Source organism: Malus domestica, chromosome 11, assembly GCF_042453785.1.
Source record: "Malus domestica chromosome 11, GDT2T_hap1".
NCBI classification, from domain to species: Eukaryota; Viridiplantae; Streptophyta; class Magnoliopsida; order Rosales; family Rosaceae; genus Malus; species Malus domestica.
Genome location: NC_091671.1, coordinates 12,715,642 through 12,737,706, shown reverse-complemented (window position 1 = coordinate 12,737,706; position 22,065 = coordinate 12,715,642). Strand labels below are relative to the sequence as shown.

Below are 22,065 nucleotides of genomic sequence, written 5' to 3'. Positions count from 1 at the left end.
GCATATTCCAACAGCTTCCACCTTTGATTGATCGCCCAAAACTCTTAAAATTCTTCTTCTCTGCTTCTGTCATTGTTCAATCGATTGCCACTTCCAGATTTGTATTCAGCACTCTAATTTTATGTTATAAATCACAACACTAGGGTATCCTAGTTTGAGATTGCAGTAAAGTCTCAATTAACAAACACTGAAATATAGACCAAATGGACTCATTGCAGAGTATTCTTGTTTCCTTAAATGCTTGCATAGGCATTGGAGGTGAAAAAGTGATTCTGAGAAAAAATGACGTAAACGGTATGACGTTTGTCCAGCCACTAATTGTGTTGAAATCGTCTGATTAATTAGAGCCCTTGTTTTAGGTGGGGAAACAAATTTAGTTTTGATACATGGAAAGTTGGGGCATTCAAACTTTCAACTTCTTTTTGACATAGCTAAAGGTAAATTCTAAGAATAAATATGAAAAACATAAGAGTATTATTTTCAATTTTGCAGTCCTAAAAGAATACAAAATGATTTCAAGTGTGTTACACGGTTTAATATGCATAAACTTGCATATATTTTCTCACAACACAAAGTATCACGCCTAATTTAATTAAAGTGGTGAGGTAATGAATTTAGATTAACGTAGATGTAGTCTTCAATTTTTTATCAAGGTAGAAATAAAAAGAGTTACACGGATTTTTTTTATTTTTTTATTTTTTATTTTTTATTTTTACATTAGCATTCTATGTATCTTTAAGGAGGAAAGTAACCTAAATAAAGCTTACCGTATATATGTTAAATACTTTAGTAAAATTTGATTCAAGTTTCATTTTTTCTGGCATTGAGTTCCTCTTCATCATCTTCGATCTTCCTTTCTGGACTTTAGCTTCCAATATACATTATACGTGTAGTGGCGGAACAAGACTTCCATTAACATATAATACTTTGCGTCATGAGTTTTATTTTTCCCCAAATTTGACATTTCTTTCCCTTCCAAATGCCTTGGACAGCCACCCTATCTCAACCATTTCATTATGGAAACATTTTTCAATGCAACATAAAACATGGGAGAATTGCAGTTGGACTTCTCTTTTTGACCTTTCGCGGGAGCTGCATGTATAGAATATAATACAAAATCTGACTATAATTCAACTATTTATTTAGGGACAGGATGTCTCAATGGTTGGAGATGAATTTCGTATCCGTATTTCACATGACACGTTATGAGTTCGATTCATGGCAGTACCGCATGATGGTGGCTAGGAAGAGATTAAAATGTCTCTATGACTTTTCTCGACCTCCAGAATAGTGGATTGTCGTGGTGAAGTAACCGGCTTGTCCATTTAAAAAAAAGAAGAGACATTGCTACTTGTTTAAAAGTCTTAATTAAAGTTGTTACAGAACATTCAAATATGTAAGAATATTTTAACAGGAGCAGCGTTTATGGGCACAATTGTTATCAGATCATATATATACACAAAATTTACTTCACAAACAACAACAAAAGTAACGTATAGGTCTACAACACTGATTTTACATTCGTTAGACATCCTTTAATTTATTTTTTTTCATTAATAAATCAATAAAAGTGTAGTTTTTTTATTAATGGGAGTCGAGAAATAAAAATTCGGACCTCTTTCAGCATTGAAAAAATAAGTATGTGGTTGAGAAGTTTTTTTCATTTTTTTTCATTTTTTTTAAGCAACAATGACATTCATTAAAAAAAACGCAAAAGACACAAATCTTAACATAATTGCAAAAACAACTCAGAAGAGCTAAATTAAATTGGACGAACTCTGCATAATCAGCTAAAGAAACTCATAGCATCACCCGTACATGAGTGCACTTAGGCCAAAATCACCGAAACCCTGAATTGAACCATAACTCTAAATCATAATTCCTACCACGAATTGAAGTTGCTGTGCCATAGAACCCTTCACATCTAGACAAAAAGGGACTAACATGGGCGGATTTGGGGAAGAATTAGGGGGCGTTTGTTTGCTCTCACTAACTGTCACTGGACTAGATTGGGCTAACTATTAGTCCAGTCCAGTGTTTGTTATCATGCGGACTCGCCTACACTAAAGGATTCACTAAGAGGTCTTAGTGAGGCCCCCCCAAAAACTACGGGATTGCTAGTCCCGTCTCCCTCTTCTGCAAGCAGAGTCGTACGAACCCTCCCCCACACCTTTTCGTCACCGTGTCTGCTAGAAAACTCACCTTCATCTCTTTAAAACAGAAGTCAAAAGTCACAGAAGATATTCCATTGAAAACTGACCTTCAAATCTCTACAAAAACCAAGAACGGAAAAAAGGGGAAAAAAATTCACTTCTTGCGCAATTAGCAGAGAAAGCAAGAAGAAAGAAAATCAGGGAATCCATAGTTCTCTGCCCACTCCCAACACCTCATCACGCTTAGTTCAAGAACCAAGTCGTATATGGGTTCAACCACGACCTCAATGGAGATAGAGAGGTTGGGGATTTTAAGTGAATTTTTGGGGTGGGGGATGAGATGGGTTTGTGGGAAGAGGAGGCGAGGAAGATTGAGGATTTTAGTTGCATCGTTGGTGAAGCAAATGGAGAGACTCTCTGCCATCACTTTGGTTGCATCGCTTGTTTGGGTTAGAGAGAGACGGTGAGAGGGAGAGAAAGGGCCGGTGGGTGGGAGGGACAAAAATGGTGAAAAAGTGAAAGGGGGATGGAGAGGCGGAAGGTTACTGGGATTGGAGAGATGATTATAGAAAAAAAAAGGAAAAAGATAAAGTAAAAATAAAATATTAATTAATATATAGTAATTTAATATAAAATATTTTAATATTGCAATCTTGCTTCTAAGTCCGACACTATACCAAACGCTTCACTAAGCTAGTTCAACTTAGTCTAATCTAAGCCAGTACAGCTTAGTCCCTGAAGCTAGTCCAGTTCGAGATAGTCCGGTGTAACAAACACACCCTTAGTCTCCGGTAATTGCGTATAAGAGTTGCATATTAGTAACTAAGAGTCGTCGTCTGGTAAAGAAGGCCACAAGCACATGCGAAAATCACAACATTCTTCAAATTGAGAGTAAAAATAAAGTTAAGAGGAAGTGTTTTTGAGGAAGGATTGGAATGAAGGATGCAAGGTGCAAGAGGTAGTTGGGTATTCAAATCTTAGAGAAATTATTAGGTAGTACTGTACTATCATGAGAAATTTTTCATTGTGACGGGAATACAAATGCTATATCACGTGTTTTAATAAAAGTGATGTGAAATTTTATTTTTTAAGTTATTAACTTTTTAGCACACATATCTCACTATTTATATAATGAAACGTAGTGTACTAACCGGTATAAAAAATCTTTTCGGCTTATTTCTTCGTGGGTCAGTGTACAAAACCGTCGTTTCATGTTACTAGATTTGTTGGGTTTGTGGTGGTGTGAATATTGACAACAGGATGGGTTCATGATGTTTGGCGCTGCTTGCTGGCAGGTGGAGAAGATGGAGAGATTTTTGAATGACCGGTGCATAAGATGGTATACCATGTGTTACAATATAAATAGTGAGATATATGTGTTAAAAAGTTAATAACTTAAAAAATAAAATTTCTCATCTTTTATATAAAAATATGGTGTACCATCCATATTCTGATCACAATGAAAAATTTCTCGAGAAGATTGGAGTTGCAAAGAGAACTCATGGCGCCTAGAAGGGAGGGATTTGGTGAATTTTAAAATCTCATGAAAACCATGGCAAGTAGTGCGGTGCCAGTCAACGGGGTTGGAGCCTTGGAAGGAAAAGAAAGGAAAGTCGACTACCATGGCAACCAATATCAGGTTAGAGCCGTGAAGGCTGAGGATAGTATTGTACTACTCATCTGTTTGGTGGATTCTGCAGCTGTGGCTCTTCTCTAGATTATCGTTCAATTCTTTTTATTATATATTTTCTTAGGAAAAATAATAAAAACACACAAGCCTTTCACATATTTATGTTTAATCTTTTAATTGTTTAATTTGATTTATTCAATATGATGCTCACAAATTAAGAAAATTTTAAGATTTTTTTTTTTTAAATGTGTGAAAAATCACCTACCTTCCCTCAACTACAAGTTTTGCACAAGTCTAGGCCTTTTTTTTCAGTCAACATGTTCTAGGCCCTTTTGGGGGGAACCTTCACAAATACAACAAAAATTTGATAGAACCTCCAAAATTGCCTTCAAGCCACCAACCACCAACCACCAAACAAATATTAAACAAACTTGTCAATTAACCCAACCTCCAAGGAAAGTTAGTGTGTTGAAACTCATGATAGGAATGTTACACTTATTATCTATTTTTACTATCTTAATTTTGTATCATCTTTCTCTCTAACTTCATAATCCGTCAACCCATGTAGATCTTATCTCTGTTAGAAAGATAATACAAATATATGATAAAAGTAGCATTTTTGCATGACACATAGATCCACCCAGCACTCTACATATATAAACTCTACACTAATAATTGTATCAAAGAATCGTCAGCACCGACGTGTATCGCATGGAGTCTACTTTGTAGAAAATTTTCGAAGTGAAGGACGAAAAACGCCACCATTTTTTGGGGTCTTCTTCTAAAATCTACTTTCATGTAATTTAATAAGGAAGTCTCTATGGACTGGCAAATCCCATGAATGACTTCTAGTTGATTCCATTGAAACTGGATAACTACCTGAGAAATTTTGTAGCCACAGAAGAAATTTTATTTGAAAGTCTTGATTGCGAAAGGCTTCATTATTTGAAAGTCTTTACGCATCATACTACAGGCTGATGCGTATAAATATGGAAGCAACTGTTCCTGTTCCCCATAGGCTCCAAGTGCAGCTCGAAGCTAAAAATGGAGAAGTTTCCCACCCCAATATTATTTTACAGTTTCCTTATTGCCTTGGTATTGCTGAATTCTCGCCATGCAACATCTGAAGAAGTTGGTATAAATTATTTGTAATATCTTTATTATATATGCTCAATATTTCCACTATTAGAATCGAAGTAGAGACTATTGTTCTCTTAAAGAGTTTCGTTAAACTTTCTTTAATTTGGGTAGTTAATTGCATTTTCTAAATTAAAATAGGATATTGCTTTCAGCCATTTTTAAACAGTTTTTCTAGTTATATATATATGAAACATGCATATTAAATATACATGGTTAAGAATGACAACGGCTCCAATTGAATTTTTGATTTCCTTGTAAATTTTCTGTTTAAGGTAGTCCATGTTCATCAATGTTACGCACTCTTATCCTTATTAAATAATGTCATATGGCCCCTCCTACAATTTTTTATGGGATTTTGTAAATTACTTCTCATTTTTGTTAATATTCTTGATGATGCAGAAGATCAGAGGGAGTTTAACTATGAGGAAGACAGTGAGAAGGGACCGGTTCGATGGGGAGAGATACGCCAAGACTGGAGCATGTGCAGCAAGGGATCGATGCAGTCTCCGATTGATCTGTTAGATGACAGAGTCGAACTAGTGTCACATTTGGGGATACTTAAGAGTAACTACAGGCCTTGCAATGCCACTCTTAAGAATAGGGGGCATGATATGATGGTAAGATAAAAACTGGAGATCAAATTTGAAAAATTCTCCTAACACAATTAGTATTACCTTACACTTCAAAATACCAAGAAAGGTGCACGTAAAGTTGCGGTTGTTGAGGTTTAATTTTCCATTAAGTCTATGAGGAAAAAGTATTCTTACGAATATTAATCGCTTGTTCGATGATTTGTTAATGCAGTTGAAATGGGAAGCTGATCCAGGATTTATACTATTAAACGGAACTTTATATAAACTGAAACAATGCCACTGGCACGCGTCTTCAGAACACACCATCAATGGCAAGAGGTTTGATTTAGAGGTGCATTTGGTTCATGAGAGCGCAACTGGAAATATTGCTGTGACTGGAATTCTTTATAGGATTGGAGCTCCTGATCCATTTTTGTCATCGGTAAAATATTTAAAACCCTCACTTGGAGTGACCCTACTTTATACTGACTACATTTCCAACACCATCGCTCGCATAAATATAACTCAAATATTGCATGATTAGGGTCCCACATGGATCCTCCTATGTGAGAGATATGGTCGGTAAATGTGGTCAAAATTATATACTTTCATTCTTCTCTCTTATGCTTGCTGTACTTATTATTCCTTTTTGTGTTTAGATCATGGATTATTTAGCAGACGTCTCTGATACCACTGAAGACGAAGAAGTCGTTGGTATGGTTGATCCAAGGCAAATGAAAACAAGCAGCACAAAGTATTACAGATATATTGGCTCACTCACAACTCCTCCATGCACACAAAATGTTATCTGGACCATTGCTCGAGAGGTTCTTTTCTCTTATTTTATAAACCCTTAAATTTGATAATATGTTCTGGTGTCTACAAAGTTTCTGTTCGTTCTAAATCTCACTTAAGTTTTAACTCATCAGGTGAGCACTGTCTCAGAAGAACAAGTGAAAGCACTCCGAGTAGCTGTTCATGATGTAAGTTCAATCATGAAACTATTTCAAAATTTCATGTAAAAAAAAATAAAAAAATTATGCATAAACATTGAAAATTCGATGTTATTTTGATTACATGTACTTGTGTTGAAAATCTTGCAGGACTCAGACACTAATGCAAGACCAGTACAACCCAGAAACAGGCGGATAGTGCAACTTTATAGACAAACAGTAGAGGAAAAGAATTGAATCTAGCTAGAATTATATAGCTTTAAAGTATCACCACCTTTCACTTACGGCAGGTCTTGAAACCTGGAGGAGGAGGAGGAGGAGGAGGAGATATGCAGGGTCTAGTCTAAATAAAGGAGTTGTAATCACTAGGATTACTCTGTATGTATGTTTATATATTGTACACCATTTTCCCATTTATTCTCTAAGTAAAGGGTTTTCCCTTTTTTTAGTTGGGGGCTTGGACCATGTTGTATTAATTTTTTTCATACATCTAGTATAATTATTTAAGGAGTAATTAGGTTTTCATCCTTATTTTTACTACTCTATTGATTAAAACCTTATTACTTTTCAATTTTTGATCAAGGTCCTTTGTATTAATAATATCATTAATTATTTCAATAATAAAATATTTTTTATTTCTAAATATATTCATTTAATATTAAAAATGTTACAATTAGTATATTTATATTTATGGCTAAATTTTTTATCATATATTTTTATTTTTAGTTTGTACCCATTTTTAATTTGCAATCTTTTTTAATTTGTACCAATTTTCCTTTCAGTTTTAATTTGTACCCATATATTAATTTCTTTTTGTGCCCATATTTTTTAAAGTTTTATTTGTATTGTACCCATATTTTTTTATTTATTTGTACCCATTTTTATTTTTGCTAAATGTACCCATTTTGAAGAATGTACCCATGTTTTGATACAATAATTTTTTGGTTATTTTTTATGAATGTACCCATGTTTACACACACACACAATAGTATATTTATATTTTAATATTTTTAATCCCACAAATTATGGTTTTTTATTTAAAATCTCATTACTATAAACAACTATAAATTTTAATTTTTAATTTAAAAAATATAGTAACGTACATAGAAATAAATTATCAATTAATTTCAGGGACTTGGATCAAAAATTGAAAACCAACAAGGTTTCAGTCAAAGACTATTCATAACTAGGGACCGCATCCAAAGTCTCCAATTATTTAATGTACGGTATTCAATTCGTTGAATAAAGGGCTTTACAGATTTATATTCAATATCAACATCTTTAATTTGCAACCAATCCTGCAATAGCCTTCATGAACTACTCCTCAACAACAAATTAGTCACACATGTCCGCACTTCAGTCCTAACACATGAACAACTCATATTGAGTAATGTGAAAACAAGTGTCAATTGGGTCGATCATGTGAATAACATGCTCTTCCAAAATCATATAGTCTTACATAAGACTTCACTTTGGTGGGATTCATATATTCTCGATATCAGAAAGAACATGGGAAGCTGGAAGACCTTCTAGTAGAACAGCTGGTCTAGGAAATATTTGGAATTTAGTATCAAACGCACGATAATGCATCGAAAATGTTTAAAATAAGTTTCTTCAGAGAATATGTAAATATGTGATGTGAGCAGTGACCTAATGGAATCTGACCATTCACATAAGCCAATTTTTTCCATGCTTAATTTCTATTAGGGATGTGTTATCTACACACCCTATTTTACTTCTCACACGCTCCTTGATGATTTATATCCGTTGATCTTCTTCAATTCATCCGATCCGACGGCCAAAAATTAAAAAGGTGTGTGAGAAGTAAAATAGGATACGTGGATATCACTCCCTTTTATTCCCACTTTAATCCTGCTTTCTATATATTTCATCATTTTCCATTCCATCGCTCTCTCCGTTTTTTTTTCCTTCTCCCGCTCTCCTTCCCTTGCTCTCCTCTGCGCGGCTCTGCGCAGTTACGGGTTCGATGCCGAAGTCCGGCGAGTTGTTTCCGGCCAAATGGCAACTAACCGACCTCGCCGTCACCACCTATCGTCTCACCTTCGTATCAGGAGCCAAAACTACTTGTTGCATGCCTTGGATTGGGACGACAGCAGCTTGCGGTTGCCGATGAGTGTTCTCCGTCGGGGGCAGAGGCTTGGATTGCTGATGTGATTTGGATTTTGATTCTCAACTATGTTTTGAATTTGAAATGGGTTTTGATTTCTGGAATTGGCTTTCGATTTGATATGCAATTGTGGAATTGTGAGTTGGTTTTTCATTTGATCTCTGCAAATCTGCAATGGTGGGGAATTGGCTTTCGAGAAAGAAAGAGATTTCTAGTGGAAAAAAAAAAACAGAACAAGAGAGAGTTGATGATAGAATTTTAATAGATATTGATGAAATAATATAATATTATAATTTGTTAATTATCTACTTCTTAGTCTGATATTGTACCAGACACTTATCTTTAACCGAAAGCTGACCAAATAACTCGTTTTAACCCTTTGGCCCTCCAAGAAATTAATATTTTAATGTAGAATGCATGACCATATTTCTTACCATCTCCAACTGAGGGTCAAAGAGTTATAGAGCTCATTTTAGCCCTATAGCAAAAAACAGTCTCTAACCGAGGGTCAAAGGTTATAGCCAAACATAATTTATTATTTAAATTTAAAAACTACAACAACTTAAATTTAAAAACTACAACTAAAATTTAAAAACTACAACAACTTAAATTTAAAACTACAACTTAAATTTAATATCTAAAATCATCATTATCTTAATCATCCGCCATTGTATGAGTATAGTCGGAGGTAAACAACTGTTGACACACCCCGATCCTAGAATCAAGGCGTGCTAGCCGTTACGTGAGCGTGACGTAACCAAAAGTGCGATGCGGAAGCAAAAGATAAGAGAAATACGAAGGAATAAAAACCAACTACTAGCAATAATATCCAACTAGCATGTTAGAGTAAGTTAAAGTGTGAAACACACATATTCAGAGTATAAGTACTAGGGGCAGTCAAGTAGGACCATAACTAAATTACAACACCCGAATGTGAGTCCTACATTTATGTAGTCTGTCAGTACGCCATGGGAATCCTCGTGGGCCACCAACGCTGCTAACTAGAACCTGGAGGGGCGCAAAACAAAATTGAGTAGGTCAGTAAAACAAAGCTTTTCGAAAACATTTCAATTTAGCAACATTTCTAACCCCTCACTGTAAAACCTGTATACTTTCCCAGAAAATAACATAATATGCATATAATTCTTCAAATATCTCAAATCACCAATCTTTATAAAAAACCAGAAAGTATGCCATGCTATAAACGTCAATAACAGAATAAGGATGCAACATTATAACAGGTGAAATAAGGAATCAACCGGAGACCCTGCAGTTGGTCCTGTACGGTTAATTCTATAGCTCAATATCCAATCCAACCGGAGTCACCAATGGTGACCTGTACGGCACTACTCTGCACATAAATTGGAACTACCTGAAGTAGTCTGTATGACAAGAATGGTGTAACAATACGCTCTAGTGCTTCTCTCATCAACAACTGTATAATAATCTAAAGTCACCTACAAGTCGGAACCACCTCTCATGGTCTGTACGACATGTCGGAACCCTCTAATGGTCTGTACGACATGCACCTACTTAGATCTAAGGTGAGCGTGTGGTGCGGGGTGAATAATATAAGCACTAACACCAAGGGTGCAGGTTATGAGCTCTCAACGCAATTCACATCATCAATAAACCATATGAATAACATAAAACTCACCTGATACTCACCTGTGCGTCCACAGCACCATTTCACATATATGCATCAAATACTAATTCACATATTTCATATAATATGCATGCATGGCATTTTAAAACATACTTTTATTTAAATTCGATTTCTGGGAAAAAAAATCAATAGTATATAGGTAAATACAGAAAAATACTGCCCACTCACTGGTAAGTCGAAGGGTCGTAACCCCCGTGACGTCCTTGAATACGCTTGTCCTCGGGATAGGTATCACCTATATGCGAAACAACTATAAAAACATTATTTTAAAGCACATAACCAACAATACGTAATAACTTCTCATACGATGCTCAATTTGGGTATATGAATATACCATAGTGACCTACTCAACGTCACAGACGTCGAGGTATTTTTAGAATAATTTTTGGACTTGCCACGCGCCCCCACGTGTTGGGATAGGCACGGGTCTACGCGTCCCCACGCGCGTCATCTCCTTCCTCCAGACGCCGGAAAAACTCGCTGGCGCCGGAAACTGGGCAGACCTATAATCGTCATTTTCTCGCTCGATTCTCAACCATTTTCCATGAAATTTTCACCAAAACTTCACAAATTACGAGAGGAAGAAGGCTATACCTTTAAAAACTTCCAAATCATTCGAAATCACGTCGGGAAATTTCACCAAAACCGGCCACCTTCGAACCTTGTGATCCCGATGTCCAAAACCTTCAAACGAACGTCCCTGAGCTTCGTGAGAACCTCCTAAAGCTCACTGTGAGCTTGGATTGTCCTAAAAACCAACCATTACAAAGTTCGTGAACAATACTCAAATCGGACCTCGAGATTTCAACGTGAAAACGAAAGATTTCTTACCTGAAATGGGTATGGGTGAGTTCGTAGGGTCCTCACGAGCACAATGGTGCCTTCAAAACCTTCGATCCATGCTTGGAGGCTCGATGGTGAGTGTGTCCGTACGAAATGGAAGAAGAGAAAGAGAATGAAAGTCCAATAGAGAAAGAGAGTGAGACACGGGAGAAAGAAGAGAATGTTTGTGTGGTCCAATTGAAACCAATCAATCTCAACCCATAATTTTCTAACTTCCAATTGGGTCCAAACTTTAGGAAAAAAAAAACATAATTGGATCCACAACCTTGTTTCGATTTGAAATGCTCAGCCAAAACTCAAGGGCAATTTCTTCAGTTCACATCCACGATACTAAATTTTCGGGACGGGCTGTGACAATTGTCGCCGGATCATAATTTTTTTTCCCTATCAAAATAGGTCTTACTCATTGGAGTGTAATTCGAAGTGTTCCTTTCCATATTCATATCATCCATCTCTTCTTGTATTTGTTTGGCCCGTTTTTTATGCCTACGGTTCATTTCTTCCGCGGCAAAGGCATTTTGCTCCTCCATTAATTGCAATGAGGCTGCCATTTCCTATTGAGCGGCGTAATCACCCATTGCCTTGCCCTTTTCCTTCAACCTTTGGGCCTTGTTTCGTCCCATAGCCCTAGGTATGTAACCTTAACCCGAAGACGAATTTTCTACCCTTATTTGTTGAATGGTAGGAGATCCATATCTACAACTGAGGATGTAGTTCCGAACACCGGCGTAGGACCTAGTCTATGTTGAGATGGATCTTCAAATAATACCCACCATTTACAAATTTCCCAACAACCGTGAAACTGAAAGGGTTTTGAGCTACCCTCCATATACAATTCCTTCGCTTGGCGTACCTAAAAAATATAATTACAAAAATTAAAGGAAATTAACTTATGAAATTAAATGTAATATAATTAAATATAATTACAAAAAATCAAAGGAAATTAATTTATGAAATTAAATGTAATATAATTAAATATTTAAAATAAATTATGAAAACACCTACTTCATCGCAGTAATTAGTGCCGTTTTCATGTCTACTTGCGGTTGCTAATAGTGCTTGATGCCATTTGTTCAAACTTGGCTGAAGATATTTCTTCCATCTTGAAGAACAACTCTCATGGTTTTAGGTATTTGGTGGAGTGGTGCCTTCGTAGAACTTTAAGTATTTTTTGGACACACGAGACCAAATACCTTCACTTGTTTGAGAACTCCCCCTCACACTATCTTTCGACACCCATCTATAAGCCCTACAAAGAGCTTCATCTTCTTTTCGGGTCCAAGCCCTACCTTTCATTACAGATGAGGTCATTTGAAAATTATTGCAAAAATTGAAAGAAATATTATTGGAAGAGGTAAGAAAATAGGAGAATTGAAATGATGTAGGAATGGTGAAAAATTTGTGATGAATGGTGTAGGAATGACTTAGGTATTTATAGGAAAAAATGAGAATTTAAAAAAAAAAATTTGGCCCAAAAAAAAGAAAAAAAAATTCAAAAATTAACGGTGATTTACGTTAGCTAGTTATTGCTAGCTGGCGTCATACTAACGTCAACTAACCGTTGGGGTTTGAATGGGAGCTCGGTTGGCTGGCTGCTTTAGGCCGGCCGGTTGGCCTTTTAGCCTTTTTTTGTCCAGTGGGACCCACGAGCCCTTTGGCCTGGCTCTCGATTGGAGACGATTTTCGAACTATTTTTTGGCCCTCTAGACCCTTCGATTAGAGATAGCCTAAGTCAGTCCAATTAGAATTAGTTCGATGCAACGCACCCTAATGGTTTAACCCTACCACTAGAGGGAGGTCATTGAATTTCTTTACCCTTAAGGGACATTTAATTTTGCATAATTTGCTCCGCAAAACGTGTAATCAATTGCATGTTTAAGATTCATCTTGGTAATAGTTATTTGAGGTTGTACAAATTGGAATTGTTGTGAGTAGGCTCGAATTTAGCCAAAATTGGGTAATAACCGTGATCTCTAACACTATGTTTGGATGAAGGAAATAAACTTGAAATTTTGGTAAAAGTCAGAATTTATAAATTGACATACATAAATTCTCTTGTTTGGATTCATAAACATAGAAATTTAGAATTTCCGCGTGGAAAAAAAAACTTGGAATTTGGGACCTCCAATTCCCAAATTCAAATTTGATGTAAATAGGTGTCATTTCCTAATTTTTATGATTGAGAATTAAAAAATAACAAATTCCGTATTCAATTCCATTGTTCTTTTAGGTTAACCAAACAAGAAAATTTACAAATTCTAGAAAATAAAATCTTGTCATTTCAATTTCCGTCATTTTGAAATTCCTTGGTAATCTTAAATTTCTTCATCCAAACATAGTGTAAGCTTCTTCCTCTTTTCAATTTCTATTAATTTAGCTCCCAATTGAGCATTTTCTGTGTTTTGTTTGGTTGCTGAGAAAATGTGAAGCGAAGGAAAGTCTTGAATCATTTTCTGTAATTTTGGTTTTCTGTGTTTTCTTTTTTTGCTGTTTTGGGTTGTACTGCTGAGTTCCATGTATTTATAGAGGACGTGATTGCTTCGTTTACGCTAAACATTATGAGATTTAGTGTTTAACGTTTTGCACAATTGGGTATACTTTCTCTGAAATTAAATGGAGATTTGTCCTTGGAAATGTTTACAAAACTACACTTATGTGCAAAACCAAATCCAATCTGAAGGATGTAAGTTTATAACGTAACGTAACCAAGAATTTTTTTTCTGGGTTTTTCTAACCAAACCTTCTCCCACGTTGTGATTATATAGCAAGGTATATTCTCAGCTTTTTGTAATGAACAAATGCTGAGACCATTTGCATTACAGATTTCTGACATTGTTTTCGAAAAAAGAAACTTTAAATGGAAGATTGTTATCATATTATACCTTGAATCTGTTGTACAATATGAAATTACTATTGTAACCTTGCACTAAACATTTGTGGTGAATGAGTTTAGTGCGTACAAGAAATGAAATCTCAAGGTATAACTGATGATCGGCGGGCAACTTGGAAATATAGCCATTTTAGAGATCACCTGTTGGAATATAGCCTACATTTTTCATTTATTATAAAACTAACCAAAATTGAAGTTAAAAAGTCTTATTGCCCTCAGTTTAAAACCTTCCCTGCTTCTAGAATCGTGGTGTTTCTTTTCTAAATCTTCGTCCCCGTTGTTTTTTTTTTCTTAAACAAAATTTCCTCCACAAAACGCTCCAAACTAGTGTTGAATAAAATATAAACAGTCCAAACACGGCAAATATAGAAAAAGTCAAAAAATGTAATCTCATCACTTGTCTGCCTTAGAGACGTTTGCAGCAACTTGTCCTCTGAGACCACCAGTCCACCTAGCAACAATGAAACCAACCTTCTTCCCAGGAGAAGCGTTACGCCATACTATTGTAGCTAATCCAATATGTGGTGATTACCTCCTCCGTGAAGATGCTCGACTGGGTTCATAGCCACACCACGAATAAGTTTTCAAAAAACTCTTGTTAGTTTTGACTATTTCTTCATCTAGTATTGCAGTTACTGCTTGGCGGGATCACTTGGTTCAATCACCTTTGGGTAAAGAGAAGTTTGGTGGTGGTGTTTCAATGGAGATGAGGAGTGTAAAGACAGCACAGGAGTGTTAAGAGAAGGTTAAGGGTAATTATGTCTTTTTAATTGTAATTTTGGTTAGTTTTATAATTTTAGAAAATGTAGGTTATATTTCAATAAGTGATTTCAAAAATAGCTATATTTCCAAATATCCCATGATCGGCTAGAACTTCTGAACGGTGTTAAAGTTCCAAATAATTTGTAAACAGAACTTTCTACAAATTATTTATTTCTCATGTTTTGTAAAAATAAAAATAAAAATAGTTTAATATAATGTAATTAATTTGTTCAATATGCTAATGAATGTAACCTTTTGAATTTTATAAATCTAACTTCTACAACCTCTGTTTTTTAATGGTATACATTTTCAAAATATTTTAAATACCTGCAACATCTTGCAGACACTTTTACGAATTATAAACTAAAACATGAACAAAAAATTAATGATGCAGAAAAGTAACTTCCATAAACTAAAACATATGATCAATGTAGAAAACCTATTCAACGAGTATGTATGTATGTATGTATGTATGTATGTATGTATGTATGTATAGGTGAGTTTAATTAGAAGCACGAGAAAGCATATATCAAGCTAGTTAATTACATATTTTAGACCATTACATTACTTGATGAACAATTTTTATACCCTGATCGGTAACGAACGTGGTTCTTCATTATTGATCAAGTTCTCGATCATACCATTCTTGCGAGCACTTTCATGATGTCATCGATGGATGGCCGATGGAGAGGATCGTCCTCCACACAGGCCTTCGCTAAAACAGCTAAGCATAAGGCCTCTGCAAGAGGATAATCCTCCAACTGTGGATCCATGAAGCTCCTAAGTTGTTCGAGGAAACCGCCTTCGCTAGCACCCCCTCCCAAAAATTTGATGGACTCTTTAAACGACTTCCCATCAATGTCCTCTCTTGCTGAGATGAGCTCAAGCAAAACAACTCCAAATGCAAAAATATCCACCTTCTCAGAAGCTGATCGGTGTAGAAGGTACTCTGGTGCAACCCATCCTTTGTCATTTCCTTCCGAAAATCCCTCAGCCGATATGGTTCCAATGTTCGAAAGCTTTGCCCTCCAATTTGCTGTCACAAAAATGTTTCTAGTGTTTATGCCTAGGTGAGCACAAGAAGGGAAAGTACAACAGTGTAAGTAGTGTAGTCCAGTTGCAATATCGAAAGCTATTTGTGTTCGCCAATGCCACTTGATAGGACTAGATGGACTAGACAAGCAGCCCCTCAAGCAGCCATTGCTCGGAAACTCGAAAACTAGATAAGACCATGACATGTGATTTTCGCCGTAAGAAACCGCCTCTAAGTTCAAGATGTTGATGTGGTTGATCTTCGAATGCACGTCAATAACATGGCTCGTGTCCTCAAATCTCATCTGCTTGATCATCACTTCAACATTATTTATTATTCCCCTGTACGCTTGAGAACCAATCTTGTTTTCTTCATTGAAATCCCTTGTTGCTCTCCTCAGCTCTTCTATGCTATAATTGAACAACGAGTACTTCAATCCAGCAAGAATATCAGGCGATAAACATGATGAAATCGGAGAGCTTCTGCCTGTCTGACCGGATTTAAACGGGCTTCTGACAGTTGAACATGAAATTGGAGAGCTTAAAGCAGTAAAGGACATGATCTTCTCTCTCTTCCATTTCCTTAAGGCCCTTCTGTACAAAATTACAAATGCAATTAAAGCTGCCAGTAGCAGAGAAAACCCAACAACAGACCCGGCTACATACAATTTCTTGATCAGTTTCGCATTTCTATTAGATTTTTCCACAGCAATTGTGGGAAGAAGAGTAGGAGCTGGAGGGGGAGAATATTGGATGTTGAAGTTTAACTCCGGAGCTGCTCTCAAGGGAACTAAAACAGTCGTATTCGGAAACACAGTTTCGTCATTTGCTAAATGATTCACTGATAAAAAATCTTCAGGAGAGATGCCAAACTTCTGGCTTAAGATGACTGGCCTGTCGCCTTCTATGAGAGGGTAGGTCACAAGGTACTTCACTCCACTACTGCTAGCTAACTTATCAGGACAAGCACATCTTAGAGGCACAAGAAGCTCAGTGCCAACCACAAGCTTGTTTTCTTGGGACATATTTTCCTCCTTGAGTGTAAACGACTTGAGCAAGCCTTCGAAAACCCCACAAGCAACCTCGGAGTATGACGTGTTTTGCAAAACCGTGTAGCTGAAACTTGCCTGAAAATATTGACCTGAGCAAGAACATTTAATGGGAATAATAACTTCCCTACCTGCTTTCAGTTCCTCAGAAGGAGATGTGAGATTGTTGAGTCCAAGCAGTTGATCAGAATCCATTCGAAACAAGTCTGAGACATTCGAAACAGTTTGAAAATTCGGGTTGGCTCTGTAGACCAAGAATGTTTGGCAAGAATTTTGGAACATATTGCAAATGTATCTTGAGCCTGAATTGCTAGCCTCAACACCGCAATCAGATTGGTCATAGAACTGCTGAGCATAGCTTGAACTTAGGGAAACCAAGATTAGAAGGGAGAGGTAAACCATGGTTTTCTGATATCGGAAATTGTAAATTTAATTCTGTTAGGTGGTTTAAGAAAAGGAGAGGAAGAATTGATTTGGTTGAGATGGGATTAGTTAATTAATTAGTTGATTGCTGATGAGAGAGCTAGCAATGAATGATGGCTATTTGTGTTTTAATATTTGCATGTCCGGCCAATATGCAAGGTGAAAAGCATAGTCAACGTATAATTAAGGAAAAAAATAACCAGAAAATGCCACTAATGGCCGGCTAGAATAGCGATGATCAGATGGGAACACCTTGACTTGTTTTTTTCTGTGTTTTTTGCAATCAAAGATCCTCTAATAGTTGTAGTTGCAATTTTTCAATTCAATTTTCTTCATTTTATTTTTTGTTAAATTTGACCGGTTTAGAGAGTAAGATCAATGTTCTTAAAAGTTAAAATCGGCCTAGGCGGCGCCTAGGCGCTACACGGTGGTCATCTGCCCTGATTCAGTCCAAATCGGGAGGAAAATCAGAGAAGATAATAGGCAGGTGCCTGAAGAGCTTGGGCGGGTGCCTATGGGTGCTAGGTGGCAACTAGGGCGCCTAGGCAGGCGCTAGAGGCTCAGTAGGTCTGAGCATGGTTGAGAAAGGAAAGACGCAGGGCCTCTGTTTTTAATATGGAGAATGAGGAGCACAGCTTTTTTCGAGGAAGAAGACGATGCAGTGGGAAACTTCCTCTCCCAATCCCACGTGACAAACCTATTTTTAATTGTTGCCCAATACCAACGTGCCACCTAACATCCCACTTGTTGAATGGGTTTGAAAAACATTATGAAACTAACATATAATGCCCTTAAAATTTACACATATATCCATATTTATAATTATTTATTCAAAATAAATTTTTTTATTTTTTATTTTTTTAAGTACATAAGCACTTATTGAATTTTTAAGTATAAACAGACACTTATTTACACAAAATATAATAGATTTACTTACATCCGCCTAGTCTGCTTAGGCACCCGTCTAGACCCCGCATAACCGTCTAGGCGCTAGGCCCTAACCCACCACCCTACTAGCGCCTAATGTCTTTTAGAACCTTGAGTAAGATTAAGGTTAAACCCCAAACAAATATGTGGTACAATCTAGCCGCATGTTAAAAACTTAGTGGATTCTTATTGATACTATAACGTAAAATTGAGAAACACAACCCTGTCATTTAAGAAATTTTTGTGTCCGCTAGTTGAATCAGGTAGATGTGTACGACCACTCATAAACTCCAATACTAGAATCTCACTCTTCTATGAGTTGGTCGGACAATTTAGCATATTACTGTATACTAAAAGCCAACAGAAAACACTGTTCTTAATATTGATACTTCCAAATCTATCGTATGCCTATGTTTACTCTTCATTTTAGTTATTCACTTCAACATCATCAATATGGTTAAAAGTTATAATGCTACACGACGTTGATTTCATATGCAGCTTTCATTTGATACCAAAGGGAATAGTGGAGTTCGGTTTGGTGGAATTGGAGTTTAACAACTTAATGGTAGACGATTAATAGGTAAACATTTTAAATTCTACTAGGTAATTGCAAGTCTATACTTCTGCTGTAATTTTATAATTGCACCACAAGGTACCACTATTATTTATAGTTGCACCTAGGCCTGGCAATTCCTGACACGACCCGATAACCCGACACGACACGACACGAAATTAACAGGTGTTCGGGTCGACACGATAACGAAACGGGTCGTTATCGGGTAACCCGATAAGCACCTGTTAAGATAACGGGTTTGTTCGGGTATACACGTGGGTAACACGATACACGATAAGTGGAATATTAATTTAATAATTTATAACCCTAAAAAAATACTATAATAATTATATATATATATATATATTAATTTAACAATTTTATACCCCTAAAAACTATAATAATTATATATATATATTAAATTAACTATAATAATTATACCCAAAATATTAACTATAATAATTATATATATATATATATTAAATTTTATACCCCTAAAAACTATAATAATTATACATACAAAATAAATAGATTTAAATCTACTTAATAAATAAATACATATACACACACACACCATTGAACTTCATGGGATACGAATTATACGAAACTAATTTCAACGATCCAACCGTCAAACATGTTTGTATATACTTCAAGATCGCATACGTCAAAAATTGCAAAAAACAAACATTCAGAGACCAAGTAACGGGACAAAACTTTTCGACGGTTATAAACGAAAAATCACGATTTAACGGTCATTTTAACTCCGATTTTGATGATTTTTTACAACCACACTCCTTGACCCTATATGAATACAATGATTGAATTCGATCTTCAATTTAAAATATTTACACTAGTGGATACCACAAAATCTTATGTTATACTTAATAAAAGTATGAATAAACTCTTAAGTATTAGTGAATCTATTGTTTTGATGGGATACTCATTCTACAAAACTAGTTTCAATGATCCAACCGTCAAACATGTTTGTATATACTTCGAGATCGCATACGCCAAAAATTGCAAAAAAAAACATTTAGAGATCAAGTAACGGGACAAAAGTTTTCGACGGTTATAAACGAAAAATCACGATTTAACGGTTATTTTAACTCCGATTTTGATGATTTTTGACAACTACACTCCTTGACCCTATATGAATACAAGTAATGAATTCGATCTTCAATTTAAAATATTTACACTAGTGGATACCACAAAATCTTATGTTATGCTTAATAAAAGTATGAATAAACTATTAAGTATTAGAGAATCTATTGTTTTGATGGGATACTCATTCTACGAAACTAGTTTCAAAGATCCAACCGTCAAACATGTTTGTATATATTTCGAGATCGCATACGTCAAAAATTACAAAAAACAAACATTCAGAGATCAATTAACGGGACAAAACTTTTCGACGGTTATAAAAAGAAAAATCATGATTTAACGGTCATTTTAACTCTGATTTTGATGATTTTTTGCAGCTAAACTCCTTGACCTTATATGAATACAATGATTGAATTCGATCTTCAATTTAAAATATTTGCACTAGTGGATACCACAAAATCTTATGTTATACTTAATAAAAGTATGAATAAACTATTAAGTATTAGTGAATCTATTGTTTTGATGGGATACTCATTCTACGAAACTAGTTTCAAAGATCCAACCGTCAAACATGTTTGTGTATACTTCGAGATCGCATACGTCAAAAATTACAAAAAACAAACATTCAGAGATCAATTAACGGGACAAAACTTTTCGACGGTTATAAAAAGAAAAATCACGATTTAACGGTCATTTTAACTCTAATTTTGATGATTTTTTGCAGCTACACTCCTTGACCTTATATGAATACAATGATTGAATTGGATCTTCAATTTAAAATATTTACACTAGTGGATACCACAAAATCTTATATTATACTTAATAAAAGTATGAATAAACTATTAAGTATTAGTGAATCTATTGTTTTGATGGGATACTCATTCTACGAAACTAGTTTCAAAGATCTAACCATCAAACATGTTTGTATATACTTCGAGATCGCATACGTCAAAAATTACAAAAAACAAACATTCAGAGATCAAGTAACGGGACAAAAGTTTTCGACGGTTATAAACGAAAAATCATGATTTAACGGTCAATTTAACTCCGATTTTGATGATTTTTTACAACTACACTCCTTGACCCTATATGAATACAATGATTGAATTCGATCTTCAATTTAAAATATTTACACTAGTGGATACCACAAAAGCTTATGTTATACTTAATAAAAGTATGAATAAACTCTTAAATATTAGTGAATCTATTGTTTTGATGGGATACTCATTCTACGAAACTAGTTTCAATGATCCAACCGTCAAACATGTTTGTATATATTTCGAGATTGCATACGCCAAAAATTGCAAAAAACAAACATTCAGAGAGCAAGTAACGGGACAAAACTTTTCGACGGTTATAAACGAAAAATCACGATTTAACGGTTAATTTAACTCCGATTTTGATGATTTTTTACAACTACACTCCTTGACCTTATATGAATACAATGATTGAATTCGATCTTCAATTTAAAATATTTACACTAGTGGATACCACAAAATCTTATGTTTATACTTAATAAAAGTATGGTATAGTACTATTGTTTTATTTTTTTTCATAATTATTTTGGTAAACTTCTCATAATTTGAATGATTTTTAATGTTTAGTTTTTCTATGCTTAGTTTATGCAGAAGAGAGTTATGACGTGGAAAACCTTACTGAAAACATCATCAACATAACTCTTGAAGGCAATAGATCAAGCCAAAGTTCCAATGCAATTTCATGATGATCAATGTAAATCGAGGATTTTGTAAATTGAGGTTTAAACTTTTGAGAAAGATTTCACAACCTTGAAAACAAAAACTGTTTCATTTTGCATATCCTTGCACATTTAAAATTTGTAATAGATTAGTAGTGTATGTATTATTTTTTTATTAGGCTCTTATTTTCGAGTGTAGATGTAGTACTTAAACAACAAATGTATTTTAATGTTTTGAAGTAATATTTATGTGGCAATGTGTGGTATGTGCAAATTTAAGAAAAAAAATATATTTTTCTTAACGGGTCATAACGGGTCGGGTCACTTTACCCGTTGGGTAAAGTGACACGACCTGTTAAGGACCCGTTAAGATAACGGGTGTGACACGACACGACCCGTTAAGATAACAGGTGTTACACGAAAACGACACGAACACGACTGACACGACCCGTTTGCCAGGCCTAGTTGCACCACAGATTACCATTAAGCAAATACACATTATAGAGTCCAACTTTTTTCTTTCCTCCTTTCTCATGTCCCAGAAGCT

The 22,065-nt window shown here is 35.3% G+C and overlaps 2 protein-coding genes across 2 annotated transcripts; one reads left to right on the top strand and one right to left on the bottom strand.

Annotated features, from left to right (window-relative positions):
* Positions 1 to 4,756: 4,756 nt before the first annotated feature.
* Positions 4,757 to 6,896, top strand: LOC103447903 (alpha carbonic anhydrase 7-like). The gene is made up of 6 exons (XM_008387117.4): positions 4,757 to 4,918; positions 5,323 to 5,540; positions 5,728 to 5,937; positions 6,155 to 6,322; positions 6,425 to 6,478; positions 6,599 to 6,896. The coding sequence occupies exons 1-6, from the start codon at positions 4,828 to 4,830 to the stop codon at positions 6,683 to 6,685; spliced, it is 828 nt and encodes a 275-aa protein (XP_008385339.1). The 5' UTR covers positions 4,757 to 4,827; the 3' UTR covers positions 6,686 to 6,896.
* Positions 6,897 to 15,174: 8,278 nt separating this feature from the next.
* LOC103447904 (lysM domain receptor-like kinase 4) lies at positions 15,175 to 17,342 on the bottom strand. Its single transcript, XM_008387118.4, has one exon. It carries the CDS (start codon positions 17,218 to 17,220, stop codon positions 15,373 to 15,375), a length of 1,848 nt encoding a protein of 615 aa, XP_008385340.3. The 5' UTR covers positions 17,221 to 17,342; the 3' UTR covers positions 15,175 to 15,372.
* Positions 17,343 to 22,065: the final 4,723 nt, after the last annotated feature.